At 44.9% G+C, this 22,138-nt stretch overlaps 1 protein-coding gene across 1 annotated transcript in view; it reads right to left on the bottom strand.

Moving 5' to 3' along the window:
- Positions 1-16,386, bottom strand: part of LOC144805697 (uncharacterized) — a 171,276-nt gene extending 154,890 nt beyond the window's left edge. Inside the window, 4 exon segments of the mRNA XM_078672203.1 lie at positions 10,359-10,530; positions 10,822-11,435; positions 15,441-15,616; positions 15,618-16,386. Coding sequence (XP_078528329.1) covers positions 10,359-10,530; positions 10,822-11,435; positions 15,441-15,616; positions 15,618-16,378 — 1,723 coding nt within the window. The 5' untranslated portion in view covers positions 16,379-16,386.
- Positions 16,387-22,138: the final 5,752 nt, after the last annotated feature.

The following is a 22,138-nucleotide window of genomic DNA, read 5'->3' as shown; positions in this document are numbered from 1 at the left end:
AGCATGGAAACAGCGTTCGCGAACAGGAAAAAAGCATTGTGAACGGGCGGAAGAAGCAATTCAGCGTGTTCACGACTACGCAAATTCCGCCCACCCCTAGTCTCCGCACGAGTAGAAACCCATATGCCAAATTGTGCCGGTGCAAAAAACGGTCTTATTTTTCATACATTTTCAAATCTGATAATGTAGAGCATGAGTGCATGTTTAACACTGGATGCATATTTAACTTTGTCTTTGTAAACTTGCAGGAACTGTTCATCTACTGATGGGGCGTGTCGTTTGCTAACTGTTTGAGGAAGTGACTGCTACTAGGTAGACAACTATCTCCATTAAGGCTTGCAGTGATGTAGTGGCTTAAAAGGTTGACTTGTTACTCTTGATAAGACAACATTAAAATCTTAACTGGATGCCAGGGGTGCTCTGGTGGGATAACCATTCTCAACTCTCCCATGAACATTTTCACAAGAGTTTTTTCAAAAGTATTCAAACGTTAGTGTAGGCTAGGCCAGCTTCTTTGTGTATGGATCTATATGTTATTTCTATACTGCAAACCTAGCCTAAAGCTAGGGCCAAAGATGAGCATAAATTATTTTTAAAGAAGGGAGTCCTCAACTCTTTCCTAAATGGGAGAAATGTTGGCCGGTCCTGATGGATACAAGGATGTTGTTCCAGATCATGAGTTCATAGATGGAAAAGCCTGCTAACTTGTTTTTTTTCTTGTTACAGTTCTAAGTCTGCAGTCCGATGGAGTTCTCCAATCTCGCATTTGTGGCACTTGAAACTAAGAGCTGAACTTAAGGACAACGAGAATGATGAACAAGTGATAAGAAAGAGGTATTAGCTACAAAAGAGGAAATTTTAAAAGGAAAAGCAAGACTACTGTCCTGGAAGAGTCTTAAACTTTGTCAGATGATACGAATAAGTAAGGAGAGCAGTCAGAATTCCATAGACACAAAGACGACATGAACTTCTGACAGAGGAATCAAGCTCAGAAGGTGACTCAGACGACTCTGCTAGCAACTACCTAGTAAAAAACCTACTTGCCACTTTTTTCACTGAGTACGGGTTACTGAGACAAGGACGAACAATGGAATATCATAGAAAGGAAAAACAAAAGCAAGAGGCACAAACAGAGGAAGAGAAAGACAGGAAATAGCAAATAGAAGACAAAAAGATAACTCACCCCATAGGAAGAGAAAGGTGATAGAGCAAGGCGAGATATGATTATTAACTCATCACAACATTAATTGACAATGGATGAACTAAATATCCACAACCTTGGCTTATAATTTTGCCCCAGGAGGGACTTAGATTACAGTTCATGTAGAATTGACATATTTACGTTTCAAAGATATCAACATAAAATCAGACCCAAGCCAATGAACATGAGAATAGGGAAGCCCAATTCAGAAAACATGACTTGTGTTCAAGAGACGCTGATACTTCATGACATTGGCTGGTCTGGATAATGGAAATATATGTGCAACGAAAGAGCGAGAAGCATTGCTGGGAAAGGGGGCACAGATAGATCAGGGAAGCCTAACTTGTTTCAAAAAGCAAGCTACATATAACTCCTCCTTGCCTCATGATAATCTGGATGTCTTTAGTGACTTGGTCGCCAAAGACTTGTTCAAATAAATTGTTCACCAGTCAAGGCAGGAAGGGAAGAATCAGATCCAACTTGAGTAATGGACAAAGGGAGGCCATTAACACATTCCGTAATGACAAAATAAGTACCAATGTCATCCAATAAGGGGCAAGAATGTGGTTTTAATGATTCTTTGCAATTATGAACAAAAGGCTTTTCAATAATTATTAAATACAGATTGTTGTGAAATGGGAATGGCAACATTTTCATTTGTGTAAAACACTACCCTCTACTGTACCATGCTTTTACCTTCTAACAAATGTATGCAAGAACAAGGGGGGGCGTATAGTCCCCTCCAACAATAGCTCACTGGAAAGCACAGCCATAAACTAAAACCATTTATTGCTGATTCTTGTGGAGAGCCTCCAATCATATTGTAAAGACAGAGAGAATTTTCCACAAAAGATATACACAGGAGACAATCATATTTGACAATTACCTAGGATGTGATCTTGCTAATTATGTGTACAACACTTGCAAGGTCTAAGAGCCTACGAAAATGCTTTTTGCAATAGACCAATATCTCCATATGACTATACATGGATGCTTGGCACCATGACTTTTGCCAAAATAACAATATTTTCATATTTAAAGATAGATATTACAGACAAAACTCAGGGACAGCAATGGGCACCTGCTCTCCCAACTATGCAAATGTATTTGTGGTCAATCAATCAATCAATGAATCATAGCATTTGTATAGCGTGCTACTCACCCGGGGGGTCTCAAGGCGCTTGGGGGAAGGGGTCCGCTACTGCTCGAATAGCCAGGTCTTGAGTTGTTTCCTGATTGGTCTGGTGGAGAGAACAGGTGTGTTGTGTAGTTCCCACTAATCCGTAGGACCTGCTTGTTTGTTGGACAACATAAACTTTGGATGAGGTGCCTAGACTGGCTCGGGGCACCTCTGCAGGATGAGTTGGCCTAGAGACCAGCTAGCTCACAGTGCCACCGTAAGCCTCCCTAACCTTACCAGGATGCGAATGGTTTCTGGCAACCTCTGAACGTGACAACCCTGACCCCTCAGGGATCGTGGAAACAGAACAGAACCTTTTGCTCAGTCACTCAAGCTTACTTGCTCTCAGAAAAATATACAGAGAATTCACAGTGGGACGTTTTCAATATATTTATTGAACCAACGTTATTCTTGTATAGAATACATAAGCTGCAATAATCTGTAGACCGAAGCAGATGAAAGTGATTACAAGCCCGTAAATAGTAGATATAGATCTACCATGGTGCTAAACCCATGCATATATGCAGGCATATAAGCAAGGCAGTAATCAAGCGTACTCCTACTCTCCGTGCAATTAGAGTGGGTGTGAAGCCAAGAATCCCCACTAAGGGACGATCCCACTCCAGTACCTGACAGGAAAGAATGCAGCCCCTTCTTGGTTACAAACTGAACTCCCCCTCACGGAGATGCCAAACCGCTGCATAGTGAAGTCTCAGCCTGCACGAACCCTCGGTGTCAGCTGTAGCGCCTCCTCTACTAATATATTGGGATGCTCATTATTTATACTAGAAAACACCTTTGTGATGTACGTATAGATTAGTCTATGTTCTAGATATGTAGATAGCCTTGTCACCCTGTGGATGAAGATATGACATTTGTACATAGTGCGTCAAGAGGCCTTGTACTTAGTGTTCGAGGCATCGTGATAATGTTGTGTGAAGCTAGATGTGTAAACAAAGTAGTCTCAGAGAAACTAATCCAACATTGTCGTGCATGCAAATATGTGCAGAAATGTTACTGTAAAAAATAGGACAATATATGAAATGAGCCACTTTACTACATGGACCTAGCCCGGGCACATAACAGGTGGTCTGGACATCACAAAATGAAAACATGACTAAACATGCGCTGATTTGAATCGGGGATATAGATGACCTTTCCCTGCTGTGAGATGGAAGTATGAAAATGTCTAAAAGATTAATCCAGAGACAAAAACTGATCTCAACCGAAAATTCACTCATTAGATCAGAAATAAATCTATAAATGACCTGGCTATCCATACTGAGCTAGAGAAGCACACATGGTCAAAAGCCTACATAGAAAGGAAAAAGCAGGGCGTTGTGAATAGCGTGCATCCACAGAAACTGATAGAAAGTATCCCCTATGGTGAAATGCTACGGACCCGTAGAAACTGTGATAGCCAAGAAGCGTATGAGAAGGAAGAAAAAAGTACACGGCCGGCAGCCAAGCGAGCACCCAGAACATGAATAAACTACTTTCAAATCAGAGACACCAAAGGAGGGACCTGATATTACCGTAAGGTTCATCACTACAAACAATACGAGGTACACAGCAGCAAGACAAATTCTAAACATCAGAAAATATTAAAAGCTGATCAGGTGATTGGACACGATATTACCTCACATCCCTCCATCACGCATCGTAAAGCCCTATCCCTAAAGGACCAACAAGCCCATAGCTATATGGATAGTCCAATGAGAGAAAGGGGCCATCTAACCTAAAAGGTTTCAAAAAATGAGGGAAACGTATGGCTTGCAAATCTGGTGTCAAAATAAATGAGGTTATTCTGCATAACAGGAAGGAAAAGCAATCAATTCAAAACCTGTAGCACAGATTTCTGTGTATATATACGTGAAAGAATGCACACATAGAAAACAATATGTGGCCAACTTGGTGTTCCCCATTGGCAAGTGATGGAGCACATGAGAGGCATCAAACAGGCAGACTTAAATTCACCAGTGTCTGGAGATTTTGTAAAATGCCATGATATCATTGTAGACGCGCTCGGTTTCTTTGGCCTTATATCAGAGGCGGTGATCAAGAGAAGAAATTGAAAAGAATCGATTTAAGATCTAATACAGAGCTGGGTGCCGAGGAAGTCAAGGGCCTGAATAAAGATTGGAAATTACACGGGCACATAGGATGAATACTGATGTCGAATCTGCAAACTTTCCCACTACTGACACTCTCTGGAACACATGTTAAAATAAGCCATCATTTCCTTGCAAGATTCAAAATATAGAATTTCTTTACATTTCTCAGTGCACTACCTCGGGTAAGGGGGGTATACCTCACAATCATACTAGATTGATAATGCCCACTGAAGGCACAAAAAGTTGGACTTAAAAATCAGTGATGCCACTGCGATCCCCTGCGGCTACAAATTCACCCACAAATACAGTGTCGACCGACCAGCAGAAGGCAAAGCCATCATCCGCAAAAACACCCACCAACTGACCACTTACTCGAATGACTCAACGACTACCATGGAACACCTCCCCTTCCAGATCCAGAGCAACCCCATCACCACCCTCCGTGGCTCCCTAATCTACAAGACCCCCAGCCCCCACCCGACCTTCAACGAAGCCATCGTAGACCTCATCGCACTCCAGGTTCTAGCATCCACTGATTACATCCTACTCGGAGACCTCCACTTTCACTTGGACAACCCCAGTGACCAAAATACCGACTCCCTACTGCAGAACCTCGCCAACATCGGACTCAAGCAGCTAGTCACTACATAGACCCATACAGTCAGACACACGCTAGACCTCATCTTCTCCGTCAGGGGAACCACACCTACAGCCACACCACCGAACTCCTGTGGACCAACTCGCACTGTGTGCACTTAGCCATTCCCACTGTTCACCACCACCGTCACCCCCCCCTGCCCCATCTGTTGTAGCTGAAACAAGGCCACCGAATAACTTCTTGTCAACTTTCTCAGCATAACCGCACCACCAGCAGATGCCAACACCGCAGCACACAACCGTCATCAATGGATCTCCAACTGAGCTGACACACCAGCACCCCTGAAGAAGACACAAGGCAGGCAAAACTTCACGAAAGCCACCTGGTTCACTTCAGCCCTCCACAAGTCCGTACCAGCAGACAACTCGAGAAGAGATAGAGGCACAACAAAATCCCAGAAACCCAAGCATACCGCTGTCAACGCACACCACCTTCTCCTTAAAACCACAAAGAAAATGACCATCAAAGACAGAATCAACGCCTACGCACACAACAACACAGAAGTCTTTGCCATCGTCAAGGAGTTCTTCGGGCCCAACAGCGAGACCACAGACGTTTCACCCTCCCTAAGACCTCTTCAACAAACTCATCACATTCTTCACCACAAGATCAAGCAGAACTACGACAGCTTTGACACCCAAGACCCTGCTACAATGCCTGCCACCACCGCACACAACAAGGCCTTACCCCAACATATCATGCTCAACTGGACTCCACTCACCACTGATGACACACTCAAGCATCCACTCCAGAGCCCCACTGGATCCTTGCCCTTATCACATCTTCCATTGGCAGCACCATCAACTGCGCCATCAAAATGGCCACCTTCCCAGCCGCCTGAAAACAAACCAAGATCAACCCCCCTGCTGAAGAAGCCATTCGCAGACCCGCAGACCTCCAGTACCTCAGACCTATCTCCCTCCTCCCCTCCCTTGCCAAGGTCATCGAAAAGGCCCTCAACATCCAACTCTCCAAGTTCATCGAAGTGAACCATGTCCTGAACAACTCCCAATCTGGCTTCCAAAGCAATTATATCAATCCTCGACAATGGTGAGCAAGAAGTGGGCACACAGCGGTGGCAGCTCTCCCTTAGCTGCAACGGCCTACAGGACAAATCACGATCCGGCAACGTTGGCAAAGATGCGGGCATCCAGCGGTAGCAGCTCTCTCTCAAATGCGGCGGCCCACAGGACAGATCCCAATGATGCAAAGTTGGCAAAAGTGCGGGCACTCAGCGGCAGTAGCTCTCTCTTAGCTTCAGCAGCCCTCAGGACGAATCATGATGATGCAAAGTTGGCAAAGGTGAGGGCACTCAGCGGCAGCAGCTCAGTCTTAGCTGCGGCGGCCCACAGGATGAATCACGATGATGCAAAGTTGGCAACGGTGTGGGCACTCAGCGGCAGCAGCTCTCTCTTAGCTGCAGCGGCACACAGGACGAGTAACGGTGATACAAAATTGGCAAAGGTGTGGGCACTCAGCGGCAGCAGCTCTCTCTTAGCTGCGGAGGCACACTGGAGGAATCACGATGATACAAAGTTGGAAAAGGTGCGGACACTCAGCGGCAGCAGCTCTCTCTTAGCTGCGGTGGCCCACAGGACGAATCACGGTGATACAAAGTTGGCAAAGGTGCGGGCATTCAGTGGCAGCAGCTCTCTCTTAGCTGCAGTGGCCCACAGGACAAATCACGGTGATACAAAGTTGGCAAAGGTGAGGGCACTCAGCGGCAGCAGCTCTCTCTTAGCTACGGCGGCCCACGGGATGACGGATGGTCTCGACCAGGCTGGCAGAACGGTGGGCACTCAGCGGCTACAGCTCTCTGTTTGCTGCAGCGGCCCACACAGATTCAGTGAAGGTTCCGAAGGTTCATATTCAGGCAGGCTCTCAGCGGTGACAGCTCTCTCTTAGCTGCAGCGGCTCACACAGATTTAGCAAAGGTTCCGGAGGTTCAAATTCAGGCAGGCTCTCAGTTGCGGCAGCTCTCTCTTAGCTGCAGCGCCCCACACTGATTCAGCAAAGGTTCCCAGTCCGCGGTTCTCACAGTAGAACTAGAGACTCCGGATTGCAAGCAGAATTCCTCACACAGGAATTCCGATGGCTGACGGGGTGAAGTCTAAGGTCCCTGAGACTTTGGCAGGAGGCGCTCTCGATTCAGGCCCTCGAGTAGTTTCTTCAGCAAGATTGGTGAAAGTTTCAAAAGCCCTTTCCTCTGTTCACTCGGACAGAGTTTCGTCTTGACATCCAGAAGGAACACACCTGGACAAGGTTCCGGGGCAGTGTTTTATACCTAAAAAGTCTTTGTTCTCTAAAGCCACAAATCACCCAATCCAGTCAGAACCAGTTCGGTGGGGTCGGGGAGAACTTGGTTTATGAGGCGACATCTTGCCCTTTCAGAATACGGGGGTCTCCTATCAGACGTCCAGTGTGGGGGGTGGGGGGGTGGAGCCATCATTCACCTTGCCAAGCACGGGCTTGCTCAGATCAAAGAGTCACCCCTCCCCATGCTCTGAATACCGATCTCTCTCTCCAGCCAGGTCTGACCCAGCTGGCCCTGCTGCTCCAAAACCAGACGGCCAATACATATACTAGCAAAGCCTACAGGAAAGCTCAGGCAAGAAAACACCAAAAGTTCCAGAAGAGCCTTTTTCGAACATGGGATATATAAATGGTTCTTACTAAAAGGTGTTTCTCAATGTCCTGAGCATAAACATATCAAACTTGAAGTTCCTATCAGGTTCTGGGGGTTAGATAGGATTATAGAAGGTAATCGTCAACCTGCCCATTCTGGCCTATGAGAACGGATAGCTTCACGATGGTAACAGTGAAATGGAGGGTAACTCGCTATTAGAACATGCTACACAGACCAAGGCATTATGGTTATCCTAATTCATACAGTCATATTTACACAGGGAGCATTTGTGCTGTGGCACAAATGATTAGCAGTGGCACGGTGCCCAGAGCATCTAAATCCAGCCAACATAAAAGATAGGAAGCGAAAAGAGGAAGGGAGACCCACGCCAATGATGCTAGGTCTAACAAAACATAATTGAAGCAGCTGTTTAAAGCAACAAATGGAATGTTGATTTCTTTCATCTGCTCTATTTTGCTAGCTTACTGTGACTAGCAGAGAGACAAGCTTATTTATTCAACTCCTTAGATAGAGGAAAGGTGGAATCATGGAATCTTTCTGCATGTTTCTACATGTTCCGAGGTACTGCTGCTTTTTATGACTTGTATTGAACTGTTTCTAATATCTGTGTGCAAAAAATATCCCACAGGTTTTTGATGTGTTTAATTCTGCACTAGAGGCTTTATTTTTATTCTTCATGTTTGCAAACATATTTGCTCTTTCATATGAAAGAGCTACGCAACAAGGTTTTAAGTGGTTTGTGGGAAAGGTGATGGTGTGAACATGTATTATATGAGATAAAGTACCACCTGGCGCACATTATAAGATTACTGCAAGTCACCTCGGAGTCACATAACCGTATAAATTAACTCTGCCTTCGGTCTCGTTCCTCTATATAGTTATGGAACTCCTCACTGACATGCAATATTTTTATAATGTGTGGCCAGAGGTACTTTGGCCCACATGCATCATTGTTGGTATTTGCGATTCCTAAATTGCGAAAATTAAGGAATCGCAATTTAGAAATCGCAAATACCTATGCATTAAAAAATTGCATATATTTTTGTGATTTCTTATTTTTTCTTATTTGCGATTCCCAATTTTGCAAATTACAAATAAGGAATCCCTTTACATTGATTCCTATGGGCCTAGAGGCCCATAGGAATCAATGGGAAGGCATTCTCATTTTGCGATTCGCAATTAAGGAATCGCAAAATGAGAATGCAATTTCTAGGGTGCAGGGGGGTCCAAAGGACCCCCCCCTGCATCCCTGAAATGTAACATACAGTCCATTTTTCACACATACATGCCCAAGGGCATGTGTTAGTGTAAAATGAAAGTGTCAAAAATGCACTTTTGTGCATTTTTGAAACTTTTCTAAAATTACCATGAAGGTTGACTTCATGCTAATTTAACACTTCTAATCTGCGAATTTGCAATTTTTTTCAGATGATGCATTGCATTTAAGAAATAAATTGCGATTTCTTAAATTGCGAAAAAGCCAAAAAGGTTCATGCATCCCAAAACAAAGAATTGCATTCGCAAACGGCCGAATTTTGCGATTCGCACCGTTTGTGAATGCAAATCAGTTTGATGCATGTTGGCCTTAATCCCTAATATATTTTCACTGAATAAGGTTAAAGTGAAATTATAGTTGGTTTTGTTATAACACCTTAATGGATCTTTAAAAATAAAAAAAATAAAAATTGCTTAAAAAACAAGGGTGAAGTGCATTTATAGTTAAAACTTAAAACTGATCAAACCACTGCAATATACAAGTTCTAGTTAGAACCACAATCCATAACTCGCACTACGGGTGTGCAAACCCTACCTCATGATGCGATGAGATTTTACATACTTAAAGAGTTTGCTAAAGGCAGGATGTTGCTGTAGGGAGATCATCACTACTTTTGTCTGCGCATAAAACAATTCATAACACACTTGGGATTGAGCTAGAGGTTGGGAGGGTGAACTCACCAGTGACACATAACAAATCACTTTGTGTAACTGTTTATCAGGAGAAGGTGAGCACTCCTGGAGTACCCTGCAGTGACAAGAACATCCCTGGTGGGCCCTGCTGTTGAGGCTGAATACAGGCTAGGATTTTTATATCAGGAACTAGAGATGACTGCGTTTTACCCACTGTAACTGCAACAGGAAACAGTTCCCTCTCTAGACTGCGCATGTCTGCTATTCCCAATGAACACCACATCACTTGCATCAGACTATTAAGTTTGTTTCCAGCCAGTAATTCCCATGAATTGCGCTATTTCCAGTTCCTCAGCCTGGAATGGGGATGAACAAGGAAGGACGAGAGCTACTGGACTATTTGTCTCATGAGGAGTCCCATAACCAGGCCTCTTTCTGCACAGGAAGGATGCAGTCCTGTGTGGAACCAGAGAAGAGTGCAGGGACACATCTGCACCCTGTGTACTCTGGGGGTCTGTATCTCTCAGGGGGTTCCACCCAAACCATATATAATCCCCTCGGAGACTTTCTAAAATCTGCACATATGCATTTTGAAGAGGTTACCTGTGTTAGTATACCCTCCGTGTGTCCATTTTTAGTGAAACACATACCTGAGGTGGCTTTGGACGGCAATAAAGGTGACTGTGTTGGTCCTGTCTCCATTGAGTTTGAGGGGGCGTCTTCATCTGCAGTAATTGTGTCCAGATCTAGGCATGATAGAGGCACAGGCTGACTCCGCTCTTCAGGACAGAGCAGTTCTGCCTTGCAGTTCTGATGTTGATGCTGTGATTCAGGATGGAGTGGTTCGAGTATGTAGCTCGGATCTGAGCCCTCTGCATCAGTACAAGCTGGTTCTAGCTTGCAGGTCTGATTTGAATCCTGCTCCTCAGTGTGCAGTGGTTCCACCGTGTTGTTCTGATCTGTTTTTTGTGCTTCAGGAAACACTGATTCTCTCTCTCGATCCAGTGCAGCAGTGTGCAGTGGTTCCACCGTGTTGTTTCGATCTGTTTTTTGTGCTTCAGGAAGCACCGATTCTCTCTCTCGATCCAGTGCAGCAGTGTGCAGTGTTTCCACCGTGTTCTGATCTGTTTTTTGTGCTTCAGGAAGCACCAATTCTCTCTCTCGATCCAGTGCAGCAGTGTGTAGTGTTTCCACCGTGTTCTGATCTGTTTTTTGTGCTTCAGGAAGCACTGATTCTTTCTCTCGATCCAGTGCAGCAGTGTGCAGTGGTTCCACCGTGTTGTTCTGATCTGAACCCAGTGCATCTGCACAGGTCTGTTCTAGCTCGTCTTTCTGCTCTCGTTTCCGTGCTTCAGGATGCATAGATTCCAGCTCGTAGTTCACGTTTGGATCCTGCGCATAAGGACGTTCCTGCTTCAAGCATAGGTGTTGCTGTAGGCACTGGGTTTGTTGTGACCCCAACTCATCCAAGGACAATAGACCAGACTCAATGTGTTCGTCTGATGACATCCCATCAGGTGACACGGGTTGTAGGCTGCGGTTCTCCTGGGGATCTTGGAAATCAAAACACATCAATTCTTCCTCCAAGGGATCATCATGTTCCTTCCCATCTGGTAGCACGGGTTGTATACAGTGGTTTTGCTGTGGTTCCTGTCCTTCAGGAAATACTGGGTGTGGGCAGAGGTTCTGTTGCTGGTCCCAGCTATTAGCAGACAACGGGGATGGTTCTTGCTTCAGGTGTACCAAATGGAATGGGCGTGGCGCACTGCGTGTTTATTGAAGTTTTTAGGAAGGTAAACGAAGTATCAAGGTGAAGGTGCTCCTACAGGTGGCGTAACTGTTCAAGGTACGTCTTAAATGGTTGAAAGGTTGAGTGCGCTACAAGGGTGTAGGCGCATCCCTGTGATGGGCACACTTGTGTGGAGCTGTGTGTGGTGAGACAACACAGTGGTTTCCGAATAGTTTAAACCAATAAAGTTCCAAATATTGAAAGTTTCAAATGGGTTTTTAATCCAGGTTTATCATGAGCAGTAGTTCATATTATATTCATATGAATTAGCAGACCTTCATTTTATATCGTCTGAAACTGTACATAGCTCCGATGCATTTCGGACAATGGTGTCCTTTCTCAAGGAGCTCTAAAACAAAAGAGGATATATTGCCAAATCAATGTCATGACAAAAAAATACGAGAAAATACAATACATTTCAGTGCATGAAAGAATAGTATGACATTTGTACTATATGCATCAGGTAGCGAGGAAACTATGAAAATTAAATGAAGGGTTGTTGGGAAAGCATCTAGTGAAGCACCTCTAACTCAGAACATTGATTTAACTACCACTGAGTCTTTTTTAGGGGAAGGTTCCGACAAAACCGCAGACCCCGACGGGGGAAGAGGGCTGGAAAAAGGCAACGGAGAAATCCAACAACCCTCAAAGACCAACAAGAAAACCAGGAAGCACCGCTAGTGATCAACATCTCAAACACCCACCTGACCGATCACGAAACGAGGATTCTTCAAAAAGGCATGACTTTTGTTCCCACCAGCGACACCAACCTCCTTGAACTGGACGTTAGTACGTTCAAACTCACAAGGAAACTTCGCCTCAAACACTTTTTTGAAAAGGTTTTAGATCCCACCACTAATCCAAAACCTGACCAACTTATGGGTCTACGACCCTCCAGTACCTTCATACCACCTGTCAGTCACAAAAGTATTGACACGTTCGAAACTTTAGTCAAACAAGACATCTCCAAAATCAACTTTCGCAAAAAGACTCATAAGAACATCACCATTAAAGATATGGACACTCTTAAAAACATCGCAAAAAACCCTGCCATAAAATGTGTGAAAGCTGACAAAGGAGGCGCCCTCGTCATCCTCAACACTTATCTTTACAGCCAGAGAATCACAGAACATGTCATGGACTGCAATGTTTACTTACCTCTAGACGGTAATCCTACGAATGAATATAAATTGGAATTATTGTCCATCGTTAACAAAGCTATAACTGATGGAGTCATTGAAGAAACAACTAAGAGATATCTTGTCACAGAACATCCACGGAGTCCATCGATAACCATGCTCCCTAAGATACACAAGAACTTGTTGGACCCACCATTCCGTCCAATTGTTTCGACTAGAGGATCAATTCATGAACCCACTGGTAAATTTATAGACCGTTATTTGCAACCTATGGTTCAAAATTTACCTAGCTACATCAAAGATACCACACAACTGCTAAACAAACTTTTGACCATGGAATTTTGTGAAAATGAGAAACTGATCCTTTGCACAGCCGATGTGAGAAGTTTATATACCTCCATCCCGCACGAAGGAGGTATCAACGCGGTGGAACAAGCCTTGCTTTCATCTGGAATTAATGACACCTTGAAACCTTTCATTCTTGAATTGATGGTATATACCCTGTACCATAGCTACTTTGAACACGACCAAACCTGGTACTTACAAATGTCCGGAATGGCTATGGGGAATTGTGCGGCTCCCACCTACGCGAACCTATACATGGGCAATTTCGAACACAACTACATATATCAAAACAAAATTTGGAAGGACAACCTTAAGCTTTACACACGATACATCGATGACCTACTTTTTATTTGGAAAGGCTCCCAAGAGAGTTTAGAACTGGCTCTAGCGGATCTCAATACCAAAGACGATCGCATTGACTTCACCTGGAATATCAATCACCAAGAGATTGCTTTTTTGGATGTCCTCATCCAAATAACCCCACAAGGTATACAGACAGACCTGTACAGGAAAACTACAGACCGCAACAATGCGTTATTGTACAGTAGCTTTCATCGTGACTCTCTCAAGAGACATTTGCCCTATAGCCAGATGCTGAGAGTGACCAGGATCGTTTCCGATCCCAACACCAGAATGAATCAAATTACAGACATGGCATCCAGATTTCAACGGAGAGGATACCCAGAGACCATCCTTAAAGAAGCCACGGATCGAATATCCAGTACCTCCAGGACAGACGCCCTCATGAGCAAACCTAAAACGGAAAGCCACAGAATGGTATTAGTTTCAAGGTACTCGACCTCAAGCAACCAGTATAAACGGATCATCATGAAACACTGGCGCATCCTGTCATCGGAACCGGATTTCGGTGACCTCTTTCACGATCCCCCGATCTTTGCCTACACCAGGCCTATGAACTTTAAGGAAATTCTATCCAAGCCCCCTGCTGTAAATACATCTATCGCCCACACTGGCACTCGACCATGTCACCATTGCAGTAACTGTAACAATGTAATCAAAGGCAACACGGTCTGCCACCCAATGAGAGGGTTCAACATCAAATTGAACGTTGATGCTACATGTGACTCGTCGAACTTAATTTACCTCCTGAAGTGCCCATGTGGCAAAACATATGTGGGAAAAACAAGCAGGAAGATAAAGACAAGGTTGAACGAACACAAGTCCAATATTAGGACCAAGAACACTAAATCTAACATTGCTATTCATTTCAATGAAGCAAATCACAATGTATCCCAGATTAAATATATGGTTCTCGAGATTGTCCAACGACAAGAAGGCAGAGATAACAACAAGGCGCTACTACAAAGAGAAACAGCCTGGATGTACAGGCTACAATCACAGAAACCTTTTGGTCTTAATGACCGGACTGAGCTAAGTTGCTATTTATAATGCCGCCCGCGGGCAACTTTTGATGCACTGTGACACTGTTTTGCTGATTGCTTATGTCAATGTCATTTTTTACATTCATTTTATGGAACCGTGGTAGGGAGTTCACTTCCCCATTCCCCCCTCCAAGATGGCCACCCCCCATCCCTCTTGATTTGACCCATCCACGTTTCACTAAGTCCCTTTTTTGTTTCCCTCACTTGTTCACCCTCCCTCTAAACTCCGCGTTCACCTCGCGGAATTTCACCTTCACGGATCGCTTTTGCCGGTCCCGCTATTGAGACAGACTTGGTAAGTGTATTGGCGCTGCCTCTTCCCGCAACCTTTCTTTAAGCGAACCCCATGCAATAGATTGAGACTCAGCGAACCGTATTCTAATTGACGGGATCGCTTCTTGTTGATATTGTTACGCATGCCTGCTATTGAAGCTCTCCTGAGCTTCCACGTTCATGATGTCACCCTCCGAGCCATCACCGCTCACAACCTTCCAGGTTGATACTCGAGCACATTCCATTTTGACCCCTGTTACCTCTGAACCCGCACTCCTATAGCTGGTTATACCACCCCGATCATTGTAACCACTTTTTTCGTTCTGTATTACGCACACTTTTTTCATTTTACTTTTTCACTTTCCGAACAACCCTTCATTTAATTTTCATAGTTTCCTCGCTACCTGATGCATATAGTACAAATGTCATACTATTCTTTCATGCACTGAAATGTATTGTATTTTCTCGTATTTTTTTGTCATGACATTGATTTGGCAATATATCCTCTTTTGTTTTAGAGCTCCTTGAGAAAGGACACCATTGTCCGAAATGCATCGGAGCTATGTACAGTTTCAGACGATATAAAATGAAGGTCTGCTAATTCATATGAATATAATATGAACTACTGCTCATGATAAACCTGGATTAAAAACCCATTTGAAACTTTCAATATTTGGAACTTTATTGGTTTAAACTATTCGGAAACCACTGTGTTGTCTCACCACACACAGCTCCACACAAGTGTGCCCATCACAGGGATGCGCCTACACCCTTGTAGCGCACTCAACCTTTCTTGCTTCAGGTGCCCATCTGGATCTCTCTCTTCTGGGAACGCTGACTGTACGCTCTGGTCTTGCTCTGGTGCCTGGCCAAGAACAAATTCTGAGTGAAGACACAGGTTTGCCTCCAGTGATCTGCCTGGAGGATCCATCTGAGAGCATCTGGATAGAGTATAATCTAGCTAGTCCATTTCCATCTGGAAACCCAGGTTGCATGCACTGGTCTCGCTGTGACTCGTGTACATCTGGAAACCCAGGCTGCATGCACGAGTCCTGCTCCAACTCGTGTACATCTGGAAACCCAGGCTGCATGCACTGGTCCTGCTGTGACTCATGTACATCTGGAAACCCAGGCTGCATGTGCTGGTCTCGCTTTGACTCGTGTACATCTGGAAACCCAGGTTGCAAGCACTTGTCCTCCCGTGGGTCACGTCGATCTGGAAACACTGGCTGTAGACAATGGTTTGGCTCATATGGACCCACTTGAACATCAGTCGGAGAAGAGAGCGTACACCCCTGCTTTGGTGCATGCCCATCAGGAAACACTGTCTGAAGACACAAGCTCGGATCCCCTGGCCTGTCTAGTTGAGGTGTCACAGGAGACCCGCTAACAGTGCAATCTCTAATGCTCACTGGACAGACCATCTCCAAAGACACCGTATCATTATCTAGGGAACCTTGATCCTTTCCTTTCCAGATTTTCTTAATCAGCCCAGCGACTCTAGAAGGTACGTCCTCCACAGCATTCAGCAAGTTATTCAGTTTGGCTTCCAACTCCTCCAGCATGGATAAAAGGATAATGTGGGGCAGGTCCTCCAGTATCAGTTCCAGCTGCTGGTCCCCCTGAGCATCATTTCGGGATCCTGAAGTTGAGATGTCATGGAGAGATTCACGTGAACACTGCGCTGTCACTTTCTTTTCTGGAGCCCGTCTTCTGCCCATTCTGGTACTCTGATTTTCAAGTCTCAAGTGCCTACAGAGGAGAGGAAAAGAGAAAAGACAACACGTTATCACAGGACCACTAGGTCAAAATATTCCTTCCTGTCTCACCAACCCCAGTGTGATCCGAGTAAATTGCGAATTTAACAATATCCATAACACAGTTAATATATTATGAAAGGCAGTGATTTGAAATGCATTTCCAACACTATGTGTGTTCCTTGGTCTGCTCCAATTGCACAATTTTATGAAAATAATTTATACTGTAACAGCCTTGCAGCAATGAAAGGTTTATAATACCCTAGCAGACAAGACTGCTCTATCATTCTCACTTGCACTGTACACTGTACACTGTACACAGAACTCTTTTGCAATATTCAGTTCAGTGACGGAAGCACGCACCAACATACCAAACCTCTACAGGATTTACAAGATGCTTGTTATGTCATTGCATATATAGAGAGCATGTTCAACCTGGGGTTTCTTGGAACTGAATCAGAAATATGCAAAAGAGAAGACAACGAATCAGACCAGGGAAGAATGTGGTATGAGTAGGCTTGTGGGCTGTTAGATATCTGGGAAAACACTTGAAGTTAGATTCAAATGGATTTAGCCGGGAGAGAGCCCAGTATGGAGGGAGCTTGTACCACAAAGCTGCGTCCACCTGATCTGATCCTCTGTAATTTTGGAATAGAAAGTAAATTCAAGTGAGGAGATCTCTGCTTTTGTACGGGTGTATGCATTTCCACCTGGTTTGCAATGAAGTGAGGGGCTAGACCTCTCGACCCTTTAGGGCTGAGGCAGAGGGTCTGATGGTGGATTTGTTATTTCAATATAGGTGTGACGTGTGCCTACCTCTGAAGATGATGTAGTAAACAAGCTGCATCGCTGTGAATTACTTGTAGTCTATGAATGGTGATACTGGGTATTCTTACATATACTCGGTTGGCATAATGCGATCTAGATAGGACTGCGGCCACCACTATTGCATTTCTTGTCTAAAGTGGGAGGAGTGGGGTTAGTTTCTTAAGCAGTTTCAGCATAAATCTGCATTTAGATCCTACTGCTCCAGCCTGCTGGTTCTTGCTAAGAATACTATCAATTATAACTCAGAGGCTTTTAGCTGTGGGTTTAGGCTCCAGTGTCAATCTCATTTTTGTTGGTGAGTAAAGTTGTTTCCAAACGTTGGTCTTATTCTTTTGAATTACAATCTCAGTTTTGTCCACATACGGTTTTAGCTGATTCAACCTCATCAAGTAATCCTCAAATTGCATCATATTTTGAGACTGGAGTGGTGAGGCTGACATTCCATTGATAAGAATTATCTGAAAGCTGGTGTAGTTATTGAAGACAGTTATCTGACCAATAGTTGTTACAGGTTAAGGGAGCGGAGGTATTACCCTATAATTCTTGGTTATATCCGGGACTTCTCCCTGGTTTTTCAGTATCGTGAGCTCTACAGAATTTTGAAACACACTTGGAACGACAGCTTGAGCTGCTGAATTGATGAAAACGCTCTGCAGTGGATTGCTCAAGACCTCGCTTTTCGATGGAGACACAGCAGCCTCAGCGTCCAGATACCATTAGAGGTACACTTTACAAATGCTGATTGAGTGATTGCTGAAGTCAGAGATTCCATGACTGCTGGAGGGCAAGGGTCATTGGTGACCCGGATTTTACCTAGATCAAAAATTCATGTAGCTTGTTTATTTCTTCAAACAAGGATAAGGTGGTTGAGTTCTTTTAGACTTGACTTCAGAAAAAAAAGCCTTACATAAGAAAGTAAGAGATAAGGAGGAAAATAGGAAATGTAGGAAGCTGTACAATGAAGCTAGAAAAACTAGGATACATGAAGTGAAAGAGAAGGCTTGCGAGAACATTAAAGAAGCTTCAATGAGTAAAGACAGCTCCCTATTTTGCCTATTGACTTTTATATCATGCTGGAAAATGTAAGCATGGCCACAAATGCAAGCAAGAGTGGCAAGGCCTCAGACCTGGATGGGGTACCAATTAATGTATTTAGGTCAATTCCGCAGCTGTGGTCCGCAATATTAACACAGGTTTTATGAGCATGCTGTGCAAAAGGATTTATAGATACATGGTGCGAACCGTTCATTGTCCCACTTTTTAAGAAGGGGGAATCGGGAAAATCGCGCCTGCTACCGCCCGATATCCTTATTAGAGTACCTTATGAAGGTAGCAGGAAGGATTGTTTTAGATCGGTTGCAAACACGGGCAGAAGAAAATATTATTTTAAGTGATGTACACTATGGTTTTAGATCTGGTTTAGGAATCAACGAGCAGGCTCTTAATCTTAGTATTTTAATTGGAAAGTACACTCAGGCTAAATCAGGGACATTTTATTTGGCATTCGTCGACCTTACAGCCGCATTTGACTGCATTATACACAGAAAACTATGGGGCATTCTTAGTGATCTCAAGGTCGACCCAATACTAATCCAGTTTCTAAGACATTTATACTCTGGTGCCACAGCTAAAGTTCGTTATGGACTTAAGGGAGAGTGTACCGCACTGTTTTTAGTGGAGAGGGGAGTGAGGCAAGGATGCGTTTTGGCACCACTCCTGTTCACTCTTTATACCAACGCATTGGAACAGGAGTAGGTGTCAAATGCTAGGGACCCGCCATATGTAAATAAGCATCCGATAGTCTCCCTTCTCTACACGGATGATGCGTTACTTATGGCACATACACAGATTGGTTTACATGGGGGTCTTACTTTTTATACTAGTGTTATGGGCAACCTGGGTTTGAAAATGAATGGAAAGAAAAGCGTTATAATGACTTGTGGGAGAGGGAAACAAAAGTGTAGAAGCTTTGAAACTTCAGGGAGCAGGGTGGAACCTATTAACTATTTTACATATCTGGGTGTCCTATTTAACCGTACTGGGTCTTGGGCTCAAGTGATCAAGACTAGGAACCTTTTGTTTATGAAGTCTACTGCGGCCTGAATTAATTTTACAAAAAAACTGGGCAAAAGGCCGTCCGAAATTCTCCTGAAAATCTACCAGGATAAATGCGTGAGCATAGCAACCTTTGGGACGGGAATATGGGGATTTCACGATTGTGCACCAATCCAACATGTCGAAAACGCTTTCAGATTTATATTGACAGTTCCCACCAGCACCCCAGTTTTTAACTGCCACACGAGTTAGGTATATCATACATCTCAGACTTAATCAAGGTACAACCTGTGCTGCTCTGGCATAGAATTTAGACCTCCACCAGCACAGGCCTAAATAAGGAAATCCTAACTGACGCATTAAAATTAGACCATGCCAGCAAGATTACTTGGCCAAAATACGTTAAAACCTTTATGCAGGATATTGAGCATCCAGAATACTTTTGCCTACCTGAAGCAATGAATTCCATACATCGGAAGGAATTCAAAAAAGCTTGTATGACTTTCCTGGAAGAGAACAGGTTAGCTCTGGAAATGAATAAACGTATGGTGGTTCAGCACCAAATAATTACTATAACGTATGTTAGAAATGGGATCTCTGGCTGACTAGGGCTCGCGCCAAAACCAGTCAGAGACCACCACTCTAAGTCAGGGCAAGGTAGTTACACGCCAAGATAACCCCTGCTCACCCTCTTGGTAACGTGACATGAGCAGTAAGGCTAAACTCGGAGGCTATGTAAGTTAAGCATTTGCGCGCGCACCCAGCAACAAGACCCAAGGCCCACCACAAAGGAAACTCCAGACAAGGTTATGTATAATAATAGCCTTTGTATTGTAGCAAACACATTAGATAAAAACACACACTTTACAATGTGCCAACAGGCACGGGCAGAATTTACAGGGGATATATGTACAGGACAGGGCCACATGGACCACTGTCAGGAATATGCACTTGTAGATTTAGAATACTTGTAGAAATATCACTTGGCACATAGAATAATAATCACTGTAGTACAAAAATAGAAAATAGGGCACACAACCAGTAACTACCGGTAACAGGTAAGTACCACCCACGCAACCCTAACCACCTTAGGAGAATATTACACAGGGAACCAGGACCTCACTAGCAACACCTGTACTAAGAAGAACAACCACCTAAGTATCACTATACGTTTAGGTGTTTAGGCATGAACACATTACACATGATGCATCACAACATTCAGAGGTGTAGGGAAGAAAACACATGATTCATAAACATACATTCAGCGGTGTAGGGAAAAGTGCATGACGCATAAAAACACATTCAGAGGTCCAGCAAAGAACAATTGCGCGGAAATTACATATACCCCAACCTGTGACTGTCCCCAGGTCAACTGACCTCTCTGGGGCTAGGACGCCCTGTGTCCCAAATGTCAGGGCAGGCTTGTGGGCTCGAACAACCACTGGGGCCTAAGGAACTTCAGGGGCTCTAGAAACAAAATGGCGCCTTCAGGGGAGTCCCTCTCGTGGGACTCGAGATAAACAAAAATGACCTGAGCCTCTCGTGGGCTCTTAAAAAATGCCTCAATGCCCCCTGAAGCCCTCGTGGGCTAAATCAAGAATTTGCCCGGAAGTCTCGTGGGCTTTCAACAATAATGTCCCCCGGGAGCCTCTCAGGGCTCGGAAGAACTGTCCCACACGTTGGAGTCCCGCTCTGGGAACTCTGAATCCAAAAATGCCCAAGAGTCTCTCCCGGGCTCTGAGTAAAGAATGCCCCCGAAGCTGCTGGGTTTAAGGGGGGGAGCGGCCCGCTTTTTTTTTTTTTTTTTTACAGAGTTTTATATAGCGCGAACTAGAACCGAACTGAATCAGTTATCAGAGCGCTTTACATAGCACCAGTTACGTTACATGAGGACACACTTTCATTTTTTTTTTTTTTTTTTTTTTTAGGCACGGGGAGATTAAGTGATTTGCCCAGAATCACAGGGGGTTTGTGGCGTCGTTACCGAGACTCGAACCGAGTTCCCCAGGTCCGAGGTCGAGCGCCTTAGCCGTTAGGCCAACCCCTCTCCGTCTTCCGGGGCCGCTCCAGGAATATGCCTGGGCCCCCACGGGGCCTTTTAGAACAATGCCCCCAATGTCAGAAGAGCCTCGACAGGCTCTGAATCACAAGTGCCCTCCCACGGAGAGAGCACACTGGGGGGGGCGGGCAACGGCAATGTGTCCCGACGCCCCCCTCTGCAACTACCAATACTGGGCCCCACTCACCGGTCTTTCCTGGACTTTTCTCGTCCTGTGGCCGGCTGTTCTCGGTGGGTGGACACGCGCAGGGCTCAACCGCCGATGCGGAAGCCCTGCCTCCTCGCTCCTTTGCCGGCTGACTTCCTCCGCTCCACACCGGAGCGCGGGTGGGCTCCCGTCGACTTCTGGTTTTTGGAGGCAGTACTTCCGGGTCGCCGGGGGTAGCGCGGCGGCCCTTCCAGGCACATCAGGCTGGGGGATCAATCAACCGAGGGGTAGGCTCCCTCGAGTTAAATAATAAACTGGGCCACACGAGGGGTAGGCTCCCTCCTTAATTTAAATATAAAGTGGGCTGGCCACCCGCTAGCTAAATTATGCCACGAGTGGCACAAATGCGAGGTGGGCACTTGCTTGGGGGCACAAAGTGGGATCCCCACGCCGGGCAATCCCTCGAGGTAGGGCTTTGCCGCTCCGGGCTACAGGAGCTAACAGCAGCATTCCTGGGTAGGTAGAACCAAGTGTTGGTAGGAAGTAAAAGTACAGTGCTTCCAGGCGCTAGGGCAAAGTCCAGTAAGGTTTTTAGGCAGGCAGGGGATTACGCAGAGCTGCCTGCAGAGCGCCC

Source organism: Lissotriton helveticus (genome assembly GCF_964261635.1).
Source record: "Lissotriton helveticus chromosome 1_1 unlocalized genomic scaffold, aLisHel1.1 SUPER_1_unloc_19, whole genome shotgun sequence".
Classification (NCBI taxonomy): domain Eukaryota; kingdom Metazoa; phylum Chordata; class Amphibia; order Caudata; family Salamandridae; genus Lissotriton; species Lissotriton helveticus.
This window is presented reverse-complemented; position numbering and strand designations above follow the sequence as displayed.